Below are 24709 nucleotides of genomic sequence, written 5' to 3'. Positions count from 1 at the left end.
ATCCTTTTGTTGTAGTGCCGTTCTGAAGGTGTCGTTCTGAAGGTGTCGTTCTGAAGGTGTCGAGGCCTCCTCTGTGGTCATGGTTTATAAAGCTGACCTAAGGGAGTGCAAGGGAAGGATAAATTGGTAGAGAGACTTGGTGACAATTACCTGTTTCAGTTATTGGCAGTTATTTGATCCACAACTCAGTGTTTCATTTTACGTGTTTGTATAGAGTTTGCTGTGCTACCCTATCCACGTGTAACGTATTGTCTGGGCCATGATTTAAATAAAGTCAAGTTATACAGAAAAATGCATCATAAGAATTTATTACTGCTGTTCATGAGTTACAGAAGCTAGGCAATGTGACAGAGAGGAGAGAGTCCCTAAGAACTCTGCACTGTCTTTACAACCTTACACCAGAGTTTGCGTATGCATATGCCTGTAACATCTGGGTGGATGATTGAGATACTTGAAGTAGGCCAAGTGTTAGATTGTAAAGATTAGTGAGGATCGTGACAAATTGGAGGTAAAAATTTCATTTTTGTGTAGACCAAAGAAAACTGTGGACTGGATTCAGTGCTGAGTTGTCAGTGTGTCTGTCTGCCTTCGCTGAATCATGGAAGCCTTGTGTTCTGGTTTAGCTTGCTTCAAAAGGAGTGTGTTAGGGGCCGGCCCCATGACTTAGCGGTTAAGCGCCAGCGCTCTGCTACTGGCAGCCTGGGTTCAGATCCTGGGCGCGCACCGACGCACCGCTTCTCTGGCCGTGCTGAGGCAGTGTCCCACATAACAGCAACTAGAAGGTTGTGCAACTATGTCGTGCAACTATCTACTGGGGCTTTGGGGAGAAAAAGGAGGAGGACTGGCAATAGATGTTAGCTCAGGGCTGGTCTTCCTCAGCAAAAAGAGGAGGATTAGCATGGATGTTAGCTCAGGGCTGATCTTCCTCACACACAAAAAAATAAAATAAATAATAAATAATAAATAAATAAATAAAAGGAGTGTGTTAGATCAGACATTCTAAAGTTCCTCGAAGCTGTGAGATTTGGAGACCATCTTGGCAGTCCTTTTAATAGTGTTTCTGAAGCTCACAGTGCAGCTCACTGCAGCTGCTACTGGTCTTTCCATCACACAGCAGCAGCCTTACTTCTGTTCACACGGGGAGCCAACTTCCCTTCTGCACTTGACACTCCTCTCAGCCCCTTGCCCCGTGAGACCCTCTGGCTCCTCCTTTTTCACATGGCCCAGTTCTCCTCTAACTTATCAGGCAGATGCCTGCCTCTCCTGCTGCCGCTTCCTTTGTCTTCCTCCTGCTTTTGACATGTTTTTCTTCATGATTGTCCTAGGAACCTCATCTGTTCCCTTGGCTTCACTGTAAACTAGAAACTCTATGGTTTGTTACCAGATCTATGTCTACTCTCTTCATCTCTCTGTCTTTGCTGAGTTCAAAGTCTCTATTTCTCATTGTCTGCTGGAATTTCTTATCTTAGATGTCCCATTGTCACCTTAACTTGAACTCACCTTGCCTGAAAAGCCTTATTATTTACTTCGCCGCTTGCCTAATCCCCACCGGGGGTTCCTCCTGGTTTTCTGTTTCTATTAGCAGTTCATTCTCCAAGTCATGCCAACTAGCAAATATCTTTGCTTTTTCTTCTGGCCTTAAAATCACCACCAATCAGTCATCACGTCTTATTGACTCTTTCTTTATAATATCACCAGCATCCAGACCATCCTGCCTTCCCTCCCTCCCACTCTGAGTTCAAGACCTTCATTTTTAGTCTGTTGAAATCACACCTGATTTCACAACATCCTTCCCACCCTCTCCCCACAATTCACACTGTTTCATTCATGGGCATCCTTTGGAGAATTCACTCACTCATTCAATTCTTTAATGAACATTGGCTGAGCAGCCGCTATGTATGCCTTCTGTCAGGCTTTATAGACACTCAGGGTCCCTGCCTTCCAGGGAATGACAGTCTCGGGGCAGAGACTGATGAGCAGAAATGGGCAAATAAAATGCAAGGTGGGTAGTGCTGTGATAAATGTGGAGGTTCAGACACACACACAGAGTTGAGGGCTCTAACCCAAACAGGGATGGATTGGGGTTTAAGGGACTGCTCACAATAGAAGTGTTATTAGACCTGACTTTTAGCGGGTGAGTAGAGCATATCCAACCAGAGTCATTGGGGAAGACTCTTGTAGGCAGGGAACATGGTGTTCATGGAAATATGAGGGGACATAACACTCTGGGAATTCTAGAAAGATGGTCTCACTTTACCTCTAATCCCAAATTACAGTTAGATGCTTCAGTGTACGCTAAAGCTGAGCACACATATAACTAAGCTATTCTACTCCTGTTCTTTATATCCACTAGAAATGTGTGCATAGTGTACCAAAAGACGTATGCAAGATTGTTCATAGCAGCAGTATTCATATTAGCCAAGAAATGGAAACAACCCAAATGTCCATTTGGTGAAACGAATAATAAATTGTAGTATATTTATTCAACTAAATACAGCAAATGAGAAAGAGTTAACCAAAACTGTACATAGCAATATGGATGAACGTCACAAGTGTAATGAGAGCAGAAGAAGCCAGATACTGAAGAGTGCATACTGGATGATTCCATTGAAATAAGAGTTCAACATTAGAGAAGGCTGATCTCTAATGTTAAAGCCAGGATAGTGGTTGCCCTTAGTAGGGGGCAATGGTGACTAAAAGGAGATATGGAGAGTTGCTGGGCTTCAGGTAATGTGCTGTGTCTTGATCTGAGTGCTGGTTACAAGGGTGTTCACTTTGTGAAAGGTCATCAATTTGTAATCTTCTGATTTGTGCAGTTTTCTGTATAGATGTTGTACTTCAATAAAAAGTTTGCCTTAAAAATTGCTCTCTGCTCCTGAGGCAGCCGGCAGCCAGGTGCAAGTGAGGACTTCAGCTCTGGTGAGGTTCTGGCAGGAACAGTTGGAGCCCTTCCAGACTTGATCGCGGGTAAAATGAAATAAGTTGGAGAACCCTAGGGGAAAGAAAAAAACACAGCAAGTCTTAGGAAAAGATAGGCCTGACAGCATCTGAGCAACGCCAGACACCCCAGGGCTAAGTACCCATAGCCAGGCCCCAAGACGCAGAAGAGGAGCTGGATGTTTAGGCAGAGTCCTCCCTCCTGCTGGGCTAGGAGAGGGTAAGGACACCAAGGAGGCAGGCGGAGGCTTCCTCCGGGTCCCTGGCAGGGGACTGCAGGCCGCCTGCCTCTGCCTTGCTGGAGCCAATGAGGGACAGAAACGTTTGCGTCTCTCACCTGCTTAACTGCCCCTGTTGAGGCTACTCCAGCAACTGAGTGTGAGCTCCAGTAAGCTCACAATTAGATTAGGATATGAAGACAAATAAAATAGTGTCCGTCTCTTAAGGCATTCTCTGTTGCTGGAGAGCAGATGTATAAACATAATTTACACTACAACATAAGTGATGTAGTAGATACATATGTTCTGGGAACGTGGTGGATATAGCAGTTTTGTAACCTCAAGGTGAGGTAGGTTTGAAGGCAAGGGTTCACAAGATGGTTTAGCTTAGGCTTGCGAAGAGTAGGCCTTTCTAGAAGGAAAAATACTCAGGGGAAGTGTATGTGAAGGTATAACAAAGCATTTTAATAATGCCCTCTGGCTATATCATCATTAAAGAGCCTGGAATCTGGGAGATGTAATTCAAGGTCTAAAATACAGTTTAATGTAGCAAGAAACAAAAATAAGAGAATAAACAGAATGAGTCTAATGATAGCTATTTTCTCTAATGCAAAGCCAGTCTTCTGCCATTTCTCACATTTTTGTCTTTTCTACCTTTTTTCCCTTAGTTCATGCTCAGTGTGCTTCTTGTCCGAACTCCTTTCCTACCTAATAATCCCCGTATATCATTGCCTTTAAGATCTAAGACAAGTCACAACTAATAAACTTAGCAACTACTCCTGGAGTCTGGGCTGCGCTGCCTTCTTTCTTCCATGCCGTGGTGGTGGGAGGAAATGAAGTGTTGTTAACTATCTCCTGCTGGGTTGGGCACCCGGCACTGAGCTAGAAAGTTTACATGCATTACTAATTCGTTTCATCTTTCTCTCAAGCCCATGAGTTAAAGGATACTGTCTGCATTTTTACAAATGTGGTTATTCAGACTCAAAGAGGTTAAACAATTTTCCAAAGTTTACACAGGAGATTGGAATAAGAATCCAGATCTAAGGATTCCCACTATTCCATGGAAATTTCCTGTCTTTCTACTCAGAGAAGATGCATTCTCTAATGCTTAAGGAATAATCATGTTCCAAAAGAAAAGAACGTTTTCAGAGACTACAATAACTTCTCCAAACTGCGGAGCATGCTGGTAAATGAACACTGCACAGCCAAGAGCACCGCTGGCCTCCGCGAGTCCTTGCGGCAAGTCTTGTTTCTTGTTCAGGACACTGGGTTAAACAAGCCCTTCCAGGGTCACCTCATCCAGATAGATTGTGCCTGCCGAGGCTGCCCACGGAGGGCTATGAGTGGACTGAGATCCGGGGCCCTCTGCTCGGAAGGCCGGGGGCAGGGCACCGGGCTTGGGCTGACCCTCCTGGAGGCAGAGGGGCTCTTTCTCCTTGGTGGGCACAGGAGCTTCGCCTTACTATTGAAAAAAGAAAAAAAAAAAAAGAGCTAACACAACATAGATATTTTTCAAAAAGATTTCCTCAGACCCATGTGCTTTGTTTTTGGCTTTATAACGTCTCTATAAAACTTTACTATTTTTGCCAAGAACATACAATGGAGAAAAGAAAGTCTCTTCAACAAATGGTGTTGGGAAAACTGGATAGCCACATGCAAAAAAATGAAAGTAGACCCTTACCTTACACCACACACAAAAATTAACTCCAAATGGATTAAAGACTTGAATGTAAGACCTGAAACTATGAAACTTCTAGAAGAAAACATAGGCGGTACGCTCTTTGACATGGGTCCTGGCAACATATTTTCAAGCACCATGTCTGACCAGGCAAGAGAAACAATAGGAAAATATAAACAAATGGGACTACATCAAACTAAAAAGCTTCTGCACAGCAAAGGAAACCATCTACAAAACGAAAAGACAACCTAACAATTGGGAGAAGATATTTGCAAACCATACATCTGATAAGGGCTTAATCTCCAAAATATATAAAGAACTCATGCATCTCAACAACAAAAAAACTAACAACCCAGTTAAAAAATGGGCAAAAGACCTGAACAGACATTTTGCCAAAGAAGATATACAGATGGCCAATAGGCACATGAAAAGATGTTCAACGTCATTAACTATCAGGGAAATTCAAATCAAAACTACAATGAGATACCACCTCACTCCTGTCAGAATGGCTATAATTAACAAGACAGGAAACAAGTGTCAGAGAGGATGTGGAGAGAAGGGAACTCTCATACACTGCTGGTGGGAGTGCAAACTGGTGCAGCCACTATGGAAGACAGTATGGAGACTCCTCAAAAAATCAAGGATAGAACTACCATATGATCCAGCTATTCCACTGCTGGGTATTTATCCAAAGAACTTGAAAACACAAGTGCATAAAGATACATGCACCCCTGTGTTCATTGCAGTGTTATTCACAATAGCCAAGACTTGGAAGCAACCTAAGTGCCCATCAAGGGATGAATGGGTAAAGACGATGTGGTATGTATACACAATGGAATACCACTCAGCCATAAGAAACGATGAAATCCAGCCATTTGTGACAACATGGATGGACATTGAGGGTATTATGCAGGGTGAAATAAGTCAGAGGGAGAAGGTCAAATACCGCATGATTTCCTTAATTAAGTAGTAGATAATAACAACAATAAACACACACACAGAGACAGAGATTGGATTGGTGGTTACCAGAGGGGAAGGGGGGAGGGAGGAGGGCGAAAGGGATAACTCGGCACATGTGTGGTGATGGGTTGTAATTAGTATTTGGGTGGTGAACATGATGTAATCTATGCAGAAATAGAAGTATAATGATGTACACCTGAAATTTATACAATGTTATAAACCAATGTTACTGCAATAAACAAAAAATTTAAAAAAAAAACTTTACTATTTTATCTTTAATGTAGTTTTTTTTAAAAAATGTTTTACCTTCCTGCCAAGATTATAAGTACGCTCAGGACAGAAACCACACCTTGCCCTCATCCTGCCACCCCTCCTGCCACCCCTCATACAATCTTGGAACAAATGGAACAGATGATCACCATGAGTCTTTGATAAACTGTTGGTGAATAAATGATTTTACAACTCTCTCTCTAGTGTTAAGGTTGTTGTGAACTCTGCTTTTCCTACCATTCTACATAGATCTTTTTTAATGCTTTTCAGGTTGAACACTGTAGTTTATCCTCATTTCCATTAAAAAGCATTAAAATGTTGTAGAGGCTTTTTTCCTAACATTATTAGAGATTTTAATGTATCCTCGGCGGGTAGTTCACCAGTAATGGGAATCTAGGTGATATTCAAATATTTTTAAAATTTATTTAGAAAAATGTTTGTAATTCTTAGAAAGTTTGATTATGTATACTTTTAAATTTCTACAGATTTTCTTCAAAATGAGTTTCCTCTAAGTAATAATACAGGTGTTCCTCACTTAATGCTATTAACCTAGCAGATTGCTGCTAGTTTAATTTTATTTTCTTCAGATTTCTATTAAAAATCAGATGTATATTTCCATGGGGGAAGACTTGGCTTAAACATAAGCTCTTCCTTTCTTCCAAAAGGAAGAAAAAAAATAAAAAAGAGCAGCCAAGACATTTGCCCAAGGGCAAAAACATGACACCCGTAGACAAACAACCTCCGTCTTACAGAGGCACGACAGGAGGGTAAACCGACTTTTGTAAAGAGGCATTTTGAGGACACAAGAAGTATAAGTCAATGGCCTAAAGAGACAGGGAAGGAGAATTGATTGAGTGCAGCCCTGCTCTGTCACCCCTTGGCCAGGCACCTTATAGCTAAATAGGTACCAAAGAAATGTGCTATTTTTTAGAGACCAACCAGTGTCTCTGAAGTTAAGGTTTCTTTTGCTGACACACACTGATCTGGAAAGGTCGCCTACTCATCTTCTCCTAAAATAGTGCAGAAGCCTGTGAAGACACATGTTGGTCAGCTCTTGATCCAGGGAGCATATGGACACATTTCCATGGAGGCACTCTAGGCATCTTCTCTGGATTATAAGATACACTAATGTTCATCAGTTAGACGGTTTATTTACGGGGCTGACCTGAGACAATGGGGAAGTGGAGGCCTCAGGTATGTCCCTTCTTTGTCTCTCCCTAGCGAATTGCTAGAATGTTTCAGAACACACGCACACAAATGTGCACATGCACAAAGACTATTTTTGGTTTCAGATGCTATTTTTGCCAAAGAATTGAAACTGAGTCCTTTTCACGATCAACTGTATGCCATCTTAATGATATGTGTTTCATGTTGATCCAGGAGTTCTTACAAAATCTGCAGCATAGAAACTATTTTCATATTCTCTTTTATAATAAATTATTTGAGTGACATATACTTAAGTATTTCCCCAAAGTGCTGTTTTTATAATTGCTGGATTGCTTCCTATATGTTATGTAATTTAGGTTCTAGTGCGTATCTGCAGTTTGTTTATATTATAACGAGCATTGGTTTGCTGTCCCTTGATTTGAACTATATAAAGTTTATTCATTTTTATGACATACATTTATCTCATTAGAAATTCTTAGAGCCGGCCCTGATGGCCTAGTGGTTAAAGTTCGGTGCTCACCACTTCAGCCGGCCAGGTTCACTTCCCAATCTCGGAACCACATCACCTGTCTGTCAGTTGCTGTGCTGTGGTGGTGGCTCACATAGAAGAACTAGAACAACTTACAACTAGGATATACAACCATGCACTGGGGCTTTGGGGAGGAAAAAAAAAAGAGGAAGATTGGCAACAGATGTTAGCTCAGGGTGAATCTTCCCCTGGAAGGAAAAAAAAAAGGGCTGGCCTGGTGGCGTAGTGGTTAAGTTCGGGTGCTCCGCTGAGGGGTTCTCGGGTTTGGATCCCGGGCACAGACCTACACACTGCTCATCAAGCTGTGCTGTGGCAGCATCCCACCTACAAAATAGAGGAAGATTGGCACAGGTGTTAGCTCACCAGCAATCTTTCTCAAGCGAAAAGAGGAAGGTTGGCAATGGTGTTAGCTCAGGGCCAATCTTCCTCACCAGATAAGTAAATAGAAGAGGTTTATTTAAGGAAAAACAATTCTTAGAGCAGAGACAAGGAGATTACAAAGGGTTTTTCAAGTTTAGTTTGTAATTTAAATTTCATTTTTAATGAAGTTCATATCTTTGGGTTTGAGACTTTCTTAACAGACAAAATCATCTTGTTTGTATATTTGATATTTTTATTAAGATAAAGAATAAACCTTAAGATAAAGTTCTGATCTTATTTAAAGTACACATTTTAAAACCTTGTGAATTCCAGAATTCTGTTTAGATTTTGCATGATATAATCAGTTAATGTTTCCATAAGTAAGTTGACAACTTGATTTCCCAGAAGACTTAATTTCTCCCACTCCCTGCTCAGTCCTCTCTGTCATGCACTCATGCACGCACATGCACACAAACACAAATAGTGCTATATTTGAGAAAATTGAGGTTTATAATTTAAATTCCATCTTCATGTTGTATTTATGCTTCTGTGTTTATGCACTTTGTGTTTAAATGTAGACTTGATAATATTGAGTTTCTCTAAGAATGGACACTTTTCTAGTGTTGTGATATAATGGCCTGTGTTCTTTATCCAGGTCACACACCTCCATTCCTTTCTGATTATGTAAAAAGTACAGCTCTAGGTGCTTTTTCTGCCACGGGGAAAAACCTGTCCTTAGAGCCAAGAGGCTTGTTTTGTGAATGATGTATGATTGTGCATGATCAAATCACATAGGTCTGGAAGTTAGAGATAAATGTGCTACTCCTGATGATTTCATAACAGATGCTTCTCTTGTCTTTTTTTTTTTGGCAGTTACCCAGCTGTGTGTGAATTCTTGCAGCACAATAACTTGTTATCTATCCTCCGAGCCCATGAAGCCCAGGATGCAGGGTGAGCAGTTTTGTGGGTTATGAAAACTGTGCATTGCCCCTTGGTCACAGCCCCTCACTCTGCTCAGGCTGTCAAGCCTCCCTTTTGCCAGGCTCTATCCCAGAGAGAATTAGATCTTAAAGTTGTCTCCTGATGACACAGATCTGGCAGGGTCCTGGGGAATCAGTGGCTGCAGATGTACTAGAAAGTCCCTGTAAGTTGTTCCATTTTCAGCTTGAACAGGTAAATTTTCAGCTGGCTTTCTTAAGCACTGTAAGGGCACCTTCTCTTATTTCTTTAATTCTTGCTCTTATCAACGTTCATAAGTGAGTAATTACCAGCTACTTTTCAGTCTTGGTTGGCAATGTGAATGAGAATTACACATAAATATTTAACACATATTGCAGGTTGTACTCATGTTTAAAGAATATCGTTCCTGATCCCTGTAAAGTTTTAAAGGACAAAAACAGACATTTAAATGATGGGGAAAATCTTATGTTCTAATAAACAAATGCATAGCATGGTTTTTTAATATCTGGTAAATTTTGAAAACATAGACCAATTTTAAGGGTTTAGAAAACCCTAAGACACATCAGATATTCTCTTTAATGGTGCGTTAAATCTGCATTAGGGTGAAGTAGGCATAAATAATTTTAAGATTTGAAGTTCAATGACTTTCCCAGTAGGCTCCACCTAAAGACATTGTTTGCCTTCAAATGTTTAAACTCATTTCTTTATATTTTGGATTTTCTAAAAAGGAGGAGCACTTCCTTTTATAACCTGTGTGCTGAAGTTGGGGCTATAGATGCCTGTGTTCTGAAATGGGCCTCTGTCTGTAGTGCCCCTGAATCAAGGCAGGTCCTGAGTTCCTTACAGAATTAGCTTTTTCCAAGCAGTCAGTCAGTGCGTCTGAACTGACCCAGCATTATGTGCTCAGTGATGTTGCCGCCGATGTTTGAAGTAACCTGTTGATACACCCAACTAGTCAGGTCCTGGAATCATTGTTTTCACTCTTCAGGGCAGTGGAGTCCCCATGTTTTTTTGACTGACTGTTCCAACTGAACATTTTAGACAGATTTATCTTAATTCCACTACAGACCTGAAATCATCTGCTTATTTGAAAATATGTTAAGTGCATCAATTAAAATCAACAAGTATTTTTGTCTTAAATGAGCAGTTGATTGATTATCGGGGAAAATTGAGATTATGTCATCCCATTTCTTTGTTTCTCTTTGTTGTCAAGTAGGCATAGCCAGCCAGAATTTATAAAGTCAAGGTGCTAGGATTAAGAGTATTAATGTCTTTTGCATTCTGATTTTTCCACCAACAAAGCCCAGTCCCATAAGCAGAGTAAACACTTATAGAACATTTCAAAAGGTTTTTAAGGGGATAGTTTCTTGTGAGAAAGTGGTATCAAAATATTTATAAAATTATAAATTTTAAGGTGTCTATGTGTCCATCTAACGGTACTCTTTGAGGCATCTTTAGAACCCAGCTAAATTAGGTGTGGTTAGCCTGCCAGAAATAACTGACATAGAATGCCCAAGGAATGATAAAATTCTGTTCTACACTTTATAAGAACGTTTCTTAAATGATATTCCTGAAATCTGTTTCATAGACGTCATGAGATATTTTCACCCTGATAGAAAAGGGCCAGAATTTCCTGTATTTTTTGATTATTTGAGGACTAGAGTCCTATTTTTATCTTAGTAGGAGAAAAGTCACTGGGTTGTTGGTTTGTTTCCAAAGACCCGGCAGATGTTCTCTTTCATTACTGATTGATTTAATATTACCATGCTGAAACAATGATCTTTGACCTGCAGACATCAGCAGAGATTGGTACTAGATAAAATTCTAAAGTAGAAACAGTTGCAATTCATAAAACCAATACATTTAACCAGACATTCTTTGAAAAGCAGATCACTCAGTCTAGGCAAAATGAGTAAATATAACCAGGACAGAACATTGTGGATACATAGAATAATCAGGTAAAGATTTATATATTACTCTGCTAATTCATTCTTTTTATGTCAAAAATATTGGTCAACTTCTGAAAAACGTGGTATATACAGGATTTCTTTGTGCAAAAAGTAGCCTCTGTCCTCTCTGGGGAGCACATGGAAACGAGATATGAGTTTTCACTGCATTCCACCCTCCCCTAGGACTCCTAAACTTAGGAAAGACCTATGTGGAAATTGTACATATAATTGTAGGTTTTCATTGTCACCCTGGAAATGAATTAATGTCTCTGTATAACAGACTTTAGAGAGAAAAAAATTTGTTTAATGTTATGTAATTGGATCCTCTTTGAATGATAAAACTTAACTCATTTAAATTTCTACTTCTAAATCTATAATTTAATATCATCTTTTCTCTACACTAGCCTTGTTTTAACGTGTGTTTATTCTCTTTAGGTATCGCATGTACAGGAAAAGCCAAACAACAGGCTTCCCTTCTCTAATTACGATTTTTTCAGCACCAAATTATTTAGATGTATACAATAACAAAGGTGAGTGTTTTAAATCCTTCTGGCAGTCTTGTGTAATATGTATAATAATTGTTAAGCTGTTTTATTTTGGTTTGGTTTTAATTAAGCTTTTTTTCTTTTTTTTTTTTTTTGGTGAGGAAGATTGGCCCTGAGCTAACACCTGTTGCCAATCCTCCTCTTTTTGCCTGGGCTAACATCGATGCCCATCTTCCTCTACTTTATATGTGGATGCCTGCCACAGCGTGGCCTGATAAGTGATGTGTAGGTCTGCGCTCGGGATCCGAACCTGCAAACCCTGGGCCATGGAAGCGGAGCGTGCGAACTTAACCACTATGCCACTGGGCCGGCCCCTAATTAAGCGTTTTTAACCATTCTTTTTCCACTTACTTTTTCATTTATTGTTTGATGCAGATTTTGTGATTATCTTCAGAGTAACAGATTCAGCTTGTCGGAGGTGGACCCAGGCACTGGTATATTTTAGCTGTTCTTCCAGGAGGTTCTCATGTACAGCAGGGTTGACAGCTACTGCTCTGGTAGAGATAGGCTTTAAGAGAAATGATAATTGGAAGTAATCCAAAATCATGCTCCTTAAGAGGGTTGTGGATTTAAATAAGAATAGTGCGATCATGCATATAACAGATCAAGAAGAATAAGCAAAAAGAAGCCATGGCTTGAAATTCAAATTCAAGTTGCATCTACTGAGCAACTAGCCTGAGTCAAATCCTGTGTGAGGCAAGTACATATTCATTTATTTTTAAAAAATTGAATTAACCTTCAAGGTAAATCTTATCCCTCCAACCCTTTTAGTATGCAGAGTGAGTCTCTGTGGATAATTGCCTTGCCCAAGGTCACTCAATCAGGTAGTGATGAACTGTGATCAAACCCAGCTCTTCTGGTTCAGTGTCCTGGGCTTTCTTTCTGAAACTCCATACGTGTGTGCCTCAAGACACCAGAAAACAAGAGGGCATCATTTCCTACCTGTGGGGAAGAGAGGAGGAGGGAGGGCCACGTTAACTTCTTTCATCAAGGTCGTCTCTTTATTCAGAAATGACGGGAAGTGTTATGAGTGTGGCAGAATTGGTGATAAAATGTTCAAAAAGCCTTTAACCCTAGTTGGCATTGGTCATTGGATGGTAGGGGGCAAGGGACAGTTGTCCCCACTTTTCTAGTTGCCTCATTCCAGAAAAGAGGTGCTGCCTTTAGTCCTCTGTGGCAAGAAGCATGCAAAGTAAAATAAAACATGTTCTTGGCCTGCCAAGTGCTTATAAGCCAGTTGACAAAGTAAGACTTTTAGGTGATTTAATAAAAATATAAGACACAGTGTTATTAAGTAAAACTAAAGAGAGGCAAACACTGAGTACAGTAGACAAGGAGTGATTTTCTAGAATGGTCGTTCTGTGGCCTTGTTTAAGGTGAAATATGATCTGGACATTAAAGAATGGTTTACATTCGATTGAAAGAGGAAAAAATAAAGTCAAGGCCAGTGTTTTTGAAACTTTTTTATTTTTAAGCAACAAACACTTTTTTTCCTGACAAAATCTGAATCTTGAAGCTTTTTGTATAAAACCAATAAGAGCTAATTCCCTTTGATTGGATGAGGGTTCCTCATTTTGCATCTGAGAGAGTTCCCCTGTGGCTCCTGCAAGAAATGCAAGAATGTCCCAGCAGGGCATCTTGCGTGTCCTGCCATGATCCTCTTATTTACCAAAAGTATATAAAATATGAACACTTATGTTTTTATTGTTTTATGGCATTAAAACTTTTTTCTATTATACCTAGTGGAGGGAGTGCCCAAATAAGTAATTTTTTTGACAGAGACCGATTGCTAAGTAGCATGTACTATGCTTGCAAGGTTTTGAATGAGTAAAAAAGTCAAAACAGTAAAAAAAAAAAAAGAAAGAAAGAAAATTGAGATTTCACTCCATGAAAGCAGACTTGTACTTCAGACCAATAGCTGTTTTTCGTGCATTGCTTCTTTGTCTGTGGTTCTGATTTAACAAGGTACCAACTTAAAAACACAGCAGACATCAGCGCGTGCTGTCTCTGAGGGTCGTAGTTCCTTCACTGGGTCTCTTGCCTTCAGGGTAGATCATAGTCTCTCAGGAAGAGGGTAGAAGCGTTTCATTTTGGGAACATTTTCACAGAAGAAAAAGTTCTCCCGAGAGAAAAAGATGAACTGATAGGAAGAAGAAAGATATAGTCTTCGGTTTGAGCATAATTTCAAAAGACTTGTGTGTGATTCTCTGAAGCACTTTAAAGCTATTATGCTGACACTGCCTACTGTCTGTGCAGGTGGGAGTCAGCTATTCCCTGCTGAAGGCAGGATTACTGTATTTGAATAAAATAAATGTTAATGAGAATTTCAAAAGGCACTGCAATAAAACTGTGTTGCAAGCACCTTCAAAACACCATCAATAGAAAGATAGCAGTGAAGAATCTGTGCATTAACCATTTGATGCTTAGAAACAGATGACCAGAAAGGCCTCTGGAATTATAAGCTAATAGTTACGGTACGATGTGATTTTTACATCTCCTGTGAATTAAAGCAGCAGTAATAGCTCTCTAGTAAAATGAAAGAATGAGAAAAACAGGCGCATTCTGCCATCTTAAAACTGATAATGGTTGTGTGATCAGCTTTACGTCTAAATGTCTGGTAGCTCTGATTGGTAGTTAGTACTTGCCTGCAATTAGAAGCAGCTTCCAGAAAGTGATGAGGACTGTCCGTGCCCCATCCCTTGGTGTGGCCGACATGAATTCACTCAGTTCTTATCCTTTCCAGTCTGCATGAACACAGGCCAACAACTCACCCATCTCCTTGCTTCTGTTCCCTCACTCTGACAGCTCCTGCTGACTCCTGCAAGATGCCAGGGGAACAGATGTAGATTTGCATCACAGCTCTGCCATTAAACAACTAGCTTATCTAAATTTATTGACATGAGGTGACATCTCTGTAAAATGAGAAAAAAATTTTCTTTTGTGAATAGTAGATGAAATAGCTTTGAAACAAAATTCTGTGCAGTATTGAAAAGCTGTCATCATCATTGAATATTTTCTGTTGCTGTTGTTATGCCCCGTGTCAGTGTGGGGCTTTGCAGAAGCTGTGGGAGAATACCCTTCCTCCTCGGCTTCTTCCTTATAATTTCACTCCATGGGTCGATCTGCCTTTACGACCGCTCTCTCCACTTCTCTTGGTGAGCCCTTCACCTCAGCCAAATTGTTCTACTCATCGCCGTGAACAACTGTGGCTTTCCTTTTCTCCGCATCATTGCCCACACACTGCTTTCCATCTGGAATACTTGTCTAACTCTTCTCTGCCCATCCAAATGGACTGGACCCACGCCAGGCTGTGTTTCCGTGAAGACTTCTGTTGGTAGTCCTTCTCTGAATGCCTGCAATCCCAATCATTTGCCCTGGAACTTATCATTTCCTTTTTTTTTCTAGTTAGCTTTTCCTATATTTAGGATTTCTGTAACTTCCCAGATTACAATTGGTTTGAAGCAGGCGCTTATTGATATACATTGTAAAGCCAAAAAGCGTGCCTTATACTTGGTAGGCAGTCAATACGTGCATTGATGGAAGCATTTTCTTTCTGGGAATTAATAGCAAGGCAGTGCCCCCCAGTACCCTGTCAGTATTGACCCACAGAGCTTTATCTCACTTTAAAAGACTGCTCTAACAAATGCTGATACCCTTTCCAAATTGGAGTTAAGCATTTGCTGAGCACTTTGCAAATTTGAATTGTTTTTCTCCTGTGAATCTGTAGCCCTAAGGGAAAAGCTATTTCATAATTACCCAAATTCACCAAACAAAAGACAAATGCAGTAATGAAACGTAACTTCTTTTTTTTTTTTTAAATAATTTGCCACCTGTAAAAGTGACTTCAACCTCATCCACTCACCAATCCACCAAACCTTTATTGAGAACTTAGTATTTACCAGGCACCACGCTAGGTGCTAGGGACATAAAATACACAAGACGGACATGGTCTTTGCCCTAGTGGTGTATAATCTGGTGGTATGACAGACATTAAATAAATTATTCCACCAATAATTATTTAAATATATTTGGAAAATGCTGCAAAGAAAAGTAGTAGAAAATGAGATTAGAAATTAGTCTATGGTGACAAAAGCTTAACTGACAAAGTTACATTTAAGCAATCTTGGAGTAAAATATCTCAGTATCGAGAAATACAGTGACAGGTGTGAACTCTGCTTTAATCAATTCAATTTGGCTGAAAACTATAATGAATCTTTGGGAAAATGTGTTTTGTTTTTTTTTTTGTAAGGAAGATCAGCCCTGAGCTAACATCCGTGCTAATCCTCCTCTTTTTGCTGAGGAAGACTGGCTCTGTGCTAACATCTATTGCCAATCCTCCTCTTTTTTTTTTCCCCCCCAAAGCCCCAGTAGATAGTTGTATGTCATAGATGCACATCCTTCTAGTTGCTGTATGTGGGACGTGGCCTCAGCATGGCCGGAGAAGCGGTGCGTCGGTGCGCGCCCTGGGTTCCGAACCCGGGCCGCCAGCAGCGGAGCGCGCGCACCTAACCGCTAAGCCACGGGGCAGGCCCCGGGAAAATGTGTTTTAAACCTTGGTGTAAACAAGTAGAGCTCTCTAGTGATACACCTGTGCTTCAAAAAACCTGCAGTAGGGGGCCGGCCCGGTGGCCAAGCGGTTAAGTGTGCGCGCTCTGCTGCGGTCTTCCTCAGCAAAAAAAAGAGGAGGATTGGTAGATGTTAGCTCAGGGCCGATCTTCCCCACAAAAAAAAAAAAAACCTACAGTAAGTTACAGTGGGTTTCCATGTGGTGCCACTGCTCTGTAGTCTAGATGAGCTGTCATGTAGGTGGTGAGTAGATGGGTAGAGGAATATATGACATAGACGTAGAGAAATGTAAATATACGTGCCAGGGGTCTATAACTCAGTTCCAGGAAAAGCTACTGACAGTAAAATTAAGTAATTCCATAAAATGTGTCTTGGATTTGAGAGGAAAATCTAAATGGCAACCAAACTAATTTAGCAGTCAAGACCAGAGAGTAAAATGACAACCAGGAAACAAATCTGTTCAATGTTAAAGTAGGTTAAAGAAAAATGAGGTGGAAAATCAGGTTTTGAGGATGAACAAGCAAAGCATCATTTGGTAAAATTCTGAGATACCCCTTTAGATAGAAGAAAATGTATTATGATATTTTGGACTTTTAAAGTAGGCAACTTGAGAGAATTACTTTGAAAAAGCATTTTAGTCTTACCAAACTCCACATTTGCAACATCCTCAAATATTTTCCATCAAAAAGTAGTCATGGACTTAATCAGGAAAATACCATTTATAAATAAAAAAATAATTTATGGCTTGGCATACCAAGGGAGGACTAAATTGCTACTGTAATGAACCCCAAGGTAGGAATCTTATTGACAGTCATGAGTGAGCATATAGGAGCAAAGGCAACACGTCTGAAGCGAGCTTGCCTTCTAGCAGGAGCGCTCAGCCCTCGGTGGCACCGTCAACACGGTGTGGTGTTTTCAGGCCCAGGTCTCGTTCCGCACTGCACCACAGTTCTCTCATGTCAGGAGCTTATTTCACCATTCAGGAATGATTTTCACCAACTTAGAGATATCTGGTACCTGCCTGGTTCAGGAGCCAAATGCAGAACCAACTAGATCAGATCTTCCTCCTGGATGGGAGAGGGAGATAGGTGGTCTCTGGAAGTGGGTAGAGTCGGTGCCCAGGCAACCCTGAGTAGCATCTGTGTCTTTCTCTGCAGCATATCAAAAAGCTTACTTCCCTATAATGTTGCCCACGTGTTACAGCAAGGGGCCATTTCTGTACAGTCTGAGGCCTGTCTTAAGCATGAAACATAAAGCTTTCTTTAGCATTGACATAAACATTTTTAAAGCGTTTCGGGGGTCTTTACAGCCACAGGCATGTACATAGTCACTGGTTGCTTTACATGTCAGACAAAATTAATCCAGAGATTTTGTCCAGTGGCAATAATTTTCCCAGGCCTTACTTTTCTCCTGCCCTCTTCTCAAATCTAAAGATCCTCTTAATTGGTCTTGAGCAGCTGTTTGCCCAGATCGGTTATTTCAATATAGGAAATGTAAATACATACTCATGGTAGCATTTTGTTATTTGATATTTGCTAACACACTGTAGGCCAAGTATTTTTTTTTTTAATACTTAAGCAAAACAATAGGAAGATACCCCCCCACCAAAAAAATTCGTTCCCAGGGCCGGCCCCATGACATAGTAGTTAAGTTCGCGTGCTCTGCTTTGGCGGCCTGGGATTCACGGGTTCAGATCCTGGTTGCGAACCTACACACCACTCATCAAGCCATGCTGTGGCAGCGTCCCACATACAAAATAGAGGAAGCTTGGCACTGATGTTAGCTCAGGGACAATCTTCCTTAAGCAAAAAGAGGAGGATTGGCAATAGATGTTAGCTCAGGGCCAATCTTCCTCACCAAAAAAAAAAAAAAAAATCATTCCCCTTCATTTATTTAATAAACATTTTTATTCTTTAGCCTGATGAGTATTGATAGAATTACGCACACTAGGAAGATAACTTCTTCATAATGATTATTAAACCTAGGGCAGTTACTGAGAAATGTATGGAATATAAGAACTTATGAAGGTGCAAAGCAGAAACCATAAACAAAATTCTTAGTAGTAACTCCTTTTATTATCAATATAAGGTGGTAGAAAAGAAAATTATGTAGACATTTAAAATGGAAGAGAACTTGAGGTTAGGAAGTCTTGATTGGTTTTCAGGGCAATCACCGTTCTGAGATGAATGGATAAAATTAACTGCAGAGAGGTTTCAGCAGAATGTCCTCTTTCACTGCCTTTTATATCCAGGACTCTGCAATATGTGGACTCAATCTAATTGTAATTATAATTTTCTATACCATTGTCATTATCATTGTCACTTTGGGATATAGCTTGGTATATTTTCTTTGAAGTCCTAGGTTGGTAATAATAGTAAATGTGAATATTTCCCTTCAGATGGACTAGCATGCTCTGAGAATGCTGTTTGCTTTATTTCTACAAGTAGCGTATTATAACAACAACAGTAATAACAACTAACATGTATTGAGCACTTACCACTGCCAGACACTACTCTACGTGTCCATGTGTAGATGCATTTAATCTTTCACCAACTCTATGAATTATATTACAATCTTGATTTTATAGATGAGAAACTAGGGCACAGAGGATTACACACTTTCCTCAAGGTTCATAAGAGCTGGTTGGGGACTAGCGCTGAGATTGAAACTCAGCAGACTGACTCCAGAGCCCGCAGGCTAGCCTGTCTGTGCTCTTCTGCATCAGCTTTGTTCTGTGAAAGCTTTCAGGGCTGTGTGTGCACTGATCCCTGTTCAGCTCGTGGCTCCATTATGTGTAGGTGACTATTCTTCAGTAAGAGAAGAAAAGCTTTTGAAATGAAGAGTTATTTGTTATCACTTTAAAATTACATGAGTGTTATACATTCAAATATATAAATTATCAACAGAATAAAGTTAGCGGATCTTGTATATTATGCTAAAATAAATAATTAATTTCTCTCTTTAAAACGTATCCCCTAAAGTGCTGACACTTTCGCTTTTGTTTATTCAGCTCCACTGTGAAGGTGTCATTGCTGGAGGCCACTTTCTAAACAGATTAGTTTCAGTCCAGTTGTCAGCTGGCTTACATTTGAACGTTTAATTAATGGGATAGAGGGCCAAATAGAAAACAGAAAATCTATCAATATTTCATGCATAAAAATTACTCTCTATATATTTTAATTAAATTAATCTACACATAATCTATGTGTCTTTGTTCTAACAAATGACCTTCTTGATTTCTTAACCATCACCACTACATAATTGTAACTTTCAGCAGTTAAGTAATTGTGGAACTTCAACAAAGTAAGTAATAATGCAGTGGGTGAGGTAATCCTTGCTTTTCACAAAGCTTTGCCCATAGAATTACAGGATTTCAGATCTCAAGTTATACAACACCTCAAATAGGGATGAAGACAGGAACTTGGGCAATGCTGAGTCCTCCATACAGATGCATGTCAGTGCTCTTCTGCTGCCAGGTGGACAGGATCAGGTTGGGGATACATCTTGAGGTGTTGCGTTGCGCTTTCTGACAGATGGTTAGAAGATTCTTACACTGCACTGAAACCTGCTTCTCTAGAAATCTAATTCTCTGTAAAGCATTTAACAGGGGGAAAGCAGGGACAATATATATAATGGTAAAGACATGGCTCAGTGGGTTATCACTTGCTATTGGTTATCTAGAAATTCTAGATCCTCAAGAGACTCTTGAACTTTACCCTGACAATGTCAGACAGTCTGCAGTGACATTACTTTCATGAAAAATAACGTAGATATCAAGTGGACGGGCTTAATGTTAAGTCAGTGCCAAGGATATCTTGGAGATAGCAACCTAGAACCTTGCAAGCTACAGCACAAGGCCTGACACCACTACAAGCTTGAAGTTGAAAAGGGGATTCTGTGATTGCACACAGATACCGCCAGTTTTCGAGGTGCCTCCCACTGGGGTGTGGTCACCCTTGGCATGCATTTGGGACTGGTATCAGCTGCACTGAGTGAGAGCAAGTCACGGGCACAGCGTTCACTGTGTGCATGCCATCGCCTCCAGCAGCCAAATCTCTCTCTCCCATTTAGTCTAGGGTTGCTTAAGCCTTGTGTTAGCATTGTGATGATATGGGTTAGAACTTAAAGGAGTGTACCAGCTAAAACTGGTAAGGAACTCATAACTAATTCATTCTTGTTGACTTAGCAAAAAATATTTAATGGAAGAAATTCAGATTCTCTATGTGAAATTGAAATGTTTGACTGGACTTGAGCTAATTCCAACGGTCACCTTTTGGGTTTTGGCCAAGATTCTATGGACCCTAGTATTTAGACATGACACATTAGATGGGAATTATAAAACTGTTAAAAATAGGTAGCCCTCCCCTGCTTGAGGAATTTGAAACTGAGTCGTGATACTTGACATTTTTCAGGTGCCAAATATTTTATCTGATTCTGTGTATTAATCATGTATATTATTTTATTCGATCTTCATACTTTGAAAATGACAGAGCAGGTATTATTATTCTTATCTAACAACTTTGGAAGGTAAAGCTCAAAAGAAGAGCAGTGTTTTCTAAGTTCACTCAGCTACTATGTGACAGAGCCAATATTATTTGCACTCTTACCTATTTTAGAGACTCTTACAATTTTAAAACAGAGTTGAGCCTCCAAGTAACATATCACCTTGTTCCTAAATTCCTCCATGCTCCCTTCTGACTTCTGTCATATGTGGTTAGTTACATCATTAGTGTCCTGACAAATTATATGTTTTATGATTTTGAAAATTTTCTTTACTTTTTCTTTGCCTACTTGCCTTTGTTCTTTCTTTCCTCTCTTTCTCCATCTTGTCTTTCCTGTCTCTATTTCCTTTCCTTAGATCTTTTCTTCACCTAGCACTATTGAGTATTAACCATGTGCCAGGTATGTTACCAAGCACTATAAAAGAACAAAACAGATCTATGCCTCCTTCCTCCCTTCTATCATTTGCCTCCCACTCACTTTACCAAAAATTCTATGTTTGAATAATGACCTGGGTCAGAATTTTCTAACACGATATTAAGAAGGGAAACACATAATACACACACATATATTCGTAAGATTGGCTCATATTATTTCACGGTTATATCTGGTACAGTCTCTTTCCTTCATGTAAGGAAGATAATATCCACATTTTATGTAGGAGACTTGTAACAAAGTTAAAGAAGGTGTTATGGGGGCCGTGAAGGGTGCGTGGCCCAGGTAAGAGGAGCGGGCCGAGGGCTAGATGTGAGCATAATGGATTATGTATAGTAACGAGTGTGTGTATCTTGATAAATACAAAAGCATTAGCTCATAGCTTCAAGGAAATTCTATATACAGACTGTTTGTATCCATTAGTAATAAAATATTTCAGAGTGATTGAAATTAGGTCATTAAATGGAAGTTACTGAGAATTTGCTGGTGAAAGACCCTGTGTTAAGTACTGAATCAAGCAGTTTAAGCACTAAATTTTTCAAGAAACTCATGCTGAAGATTATGACAAAATTACCTAAAAATTGAAACTTAAAGTCCATCTTCATAATGCCTTGAACACTTACTTTGGGCCTAACTTTCTGAGCTGTGGAGTGAAAGTGTGGTCCTTGCTCACCAAATTCAGCAACCCTCAGGAATTAGTCAATTTCCCTTTACCTGGGTAACTTATAATAATAAAAAGAGAATCTTTAAAACACAACCCATCTGGCAAGTACAGGATATTGAGGGAACAAGAAAAAGGAGGCAAGAATTAGAAGTCAGATTTCCAAATGGGAAGAATGGTAGAGATTGTGTTCATAGATTATATAATATGTACTACAAAAACTTTGCACATATATGAATAAGCATGTATATCTTCCCAAAATCTTAAATGAAAATTGTACCCCAAAAAAGTAATCTTTATGGGAAAATACAAATTTAAAAAATTCTGTAGCATCTCTCCCAGAATCAGAAAACCCTTTCATGCAGTGTACCAACATAATGTTAAAATACTGCCAAAGGACATTGTGAGTATGTAGGTCCTCCCTCAAAAATTTTATCTGTCAAACCATCATGCTTCCTCCTGTGTTGGTAGAACTTTGCCGAAAGAACATACTGATACTGTTTTTTTGCTAGGGTATCTGCAGGTGGAAAAATTGAAAGGAAAAAACATCCTGGGTCTATTAGGCATTTTTTTTTTTTCCTGGATGGATTATAATGATTCTGGAGTGCCCCTGTTTGCTTCCCTCTCATCTTCATTTCTTTTCTGTCCCTCTGTCCCATCTTTTGAAGATGGGAGTGGATAATCAATTAAAGTTAAGGAGATGAAAAATGTTAGTAAAAGGGTGAGAAAGAGAATAAAGTGTGTCCTTCCCATTCTTTTGGCCTCTCCTCTCCCCTATCTTAAAACAGCCCTACTGGTGTTGAGGATGCCTGAGGTATGTTGGGAGCTGACAGTTACTAGTCTAATGTCCTTTTCAGAAAATGAGCTTTTGAAATCCACTTGGAATGTGTTGAGCTCATGGTTTGGGAAGCTAGTGAATGCATCTTGCTAGCAATATTTTGATAACTTCTCTTAAATTAGAAGCTCTCTTTTGATCTTTCTATTTTTGTCAGTTACTCTGATGAGCTTTCCTGGTGATGGCAATTGTAAAGATGTTGAAAAATGTTATCAGGTTCTTAAGAAATATTGGTTTTTGTGTCTTATCAAAATTTCAAATTTTAAAGTAGGAGAGCCCCCTTTAATTTACAGATTTGGACATGGCCTAGCACTTTAGCACAGGGTTTGGTAGACAGAAGAACAGATTAAGATCTAGCATCTATTGCTTGGGTTTCGCTGTATTCAGGGAACCTAGTTGTGTCATTAAAAATAATAGAGGTCCAGGGCCTCTTCCCCATTCCCAAGTAGGAGTAGTCCCTTGATTACTGATTTTATATCTTGTACATAAGCGTCCTTACATGCTAATGTAGGGTTCTGCAGGTACAATAAAAGTGATTGGACTAAGTAATTGCATAACTTTAAGACCATAATTTTGACATCAGAGAAAGAACTGGCAGTCAGCCTCCAGATTTGTGGGGATTAGTATTCTTTCTATTATACCAAATTTCCTTCTGGCTATTCTTCACAACTGCATGTGCAACAGAAAAGCATTTGTATCTGTGCTGTCTGGTCTGCTCTAAATTATGGTAAGGCTCATATATATGAGGCTCTAATAAGGTAAGGCTCTAATAAGGTAAGGCTCATATATATGTCATAATCCCTCTCCAGGCCTCTGATACAATTGTTATATGACATGCGGTCATGTGTAATTGCCAGCAGAACAGAGGAGTTTCTTGATGGTAGACTTTGTTCTTTTTTTCTCTCTCAATTTCTCAGACAAGGTCTCAAGAGGTGGTCTCGAGTGATTCTTGAAGTACCGCCATTTGTGTTGTTTATGTTGCACTGGAGATAAACGTCTTTCAGGGACTTTGGAGAAGAGCACACTGTCAGGGTTCCAGTGAGTTTTGTAATGCCAGTGACAGTCAGAGGCAGGCGGCAGGGGCAGAGGGTGTGGGAGGTGGGAGATGAAATGTCGACTGTGAATTTCGTGACTGTAGATATTTGGAGCTGTTTTGGCTTAATTTTTTTTCGTGTATTTTTGTGAGTAACTTATTAATTCATGAGTAACTTATTAATGTAAGGTTATTAATTCATGGGTAACTTATTAATGTAAGGTTATTCGAGAAGTATCTTTGCATAAATATTTTATGTTACTGAAGAAAAAACAATGCATATTGGTGTCTTTGCATTTTTAAGTTATTCCTTCTTTTAGTCTATAGAAAAATAAGAAAGTTCTATTAATAGCCTTTAGAATTACTGAGAGTATTAATTAATCATTGTGTTGATGATGAGGTCTTTGTTCCAGAAGTTTGTTAACATCATTCAGATCTGGAAGAGGTCTTATAAATTATCTAGATAAACCCAAGTAGTTAGGTGAGGTAATTGAGACCTAGAGATGTTAAGTGACCTCTGGGCTCCTGAGTAATTAATGACAGAATCCATCTAGCAGTCTGGGCTCCTGGCCTTGCAGTCCAGTGCTCTTTTTTTAAAAGAATAAATGTGGAAGGAGAATCTGTGTCCAAAACTTGGTAGACATTCAGTGATTTATGCAGTTAGGGTGAGAATCATGGAATACTGGAAAGCTCAGGGACTTCAGATTCAGGCCAAAACTGAGGTTTGCTCCTTCTCAAATTTGACCTTGGCGGAATAACTTAACTTTTGGGTTTGATTATTTTCAAAATGCAAATGATAAGAACCTCTTTTGAGGGATATTGTGAAGATTTGTGATTACGTTTGTAAAGGACCAAATATAGTGCCTGGTGTATAGCAGGTGCTTAGTAAATATAGCTACTATTAAAATTTATTATTTCTGCTGTTAAGAAACAAAAATAAATTCTGAAAACTGCTTTATCAGTAGGCACTCAGATAAACTGTGTTGAGCCAATGTTGAATAATAAATGCTTTATCTCACCAGCTGCAAAACAGAACTTCTGTTTTATCTATTGGACAAGCCTTACCCTCACTTGTGAATTTGCATCCTATTTCATTTTTCTCAAAC

At 39.6% G+C, this 24709-nt stretch overlaps 1 protein-coding gene across 2 annotated transcripts in view; it reads left to right on the top strand.

Annotated features, from left to right (window-relative positions):
• The window catches only part of PPP3CA (protein phosphatase 3 catalytic subunit alpha), a 318491-nt gene that overhangs the window by 253730 nt on the left and 40052 nt on the right, over nt 1–24709 (top strand). For both annotated transcript variants that reach the window (XM_058547578.1, XM_058547579.1), the window contains exons 7-8: nt 8993–9070; nt 11464–11558. In XM_058547578.1, the coding sequence (XP_058403561.1) occupies nt 8993–9070; nt 11464–11558 (173 nt within the window). The remainder of the gene's footprint in view (nt 1–8992; nt 9071–11463; nt 11559–24709) is intronic.

The sequence above is a fragment of the Diceros bicornis genome, chromosome 8 (assembly GCF_020826845.1).
Source record: "Diceros bicornis minor isolate mBicDic1 chromosome 8, mDicBic1.mat.cur, whole genome shotgun sequence".
Classification (NCBI taxonomy): domain Eukaryota; kingdom Metazoa; phylum Chordata; class Mammalia; order Perissodactyla; family Rhinocerotidae; genus Diceros; species Diceros bicornis.
The sequence above is the reverse complement of the archived record's forward strand: the minus strand, read 5'-3'. Positions and strand labels throughout refer to the sequence as shown.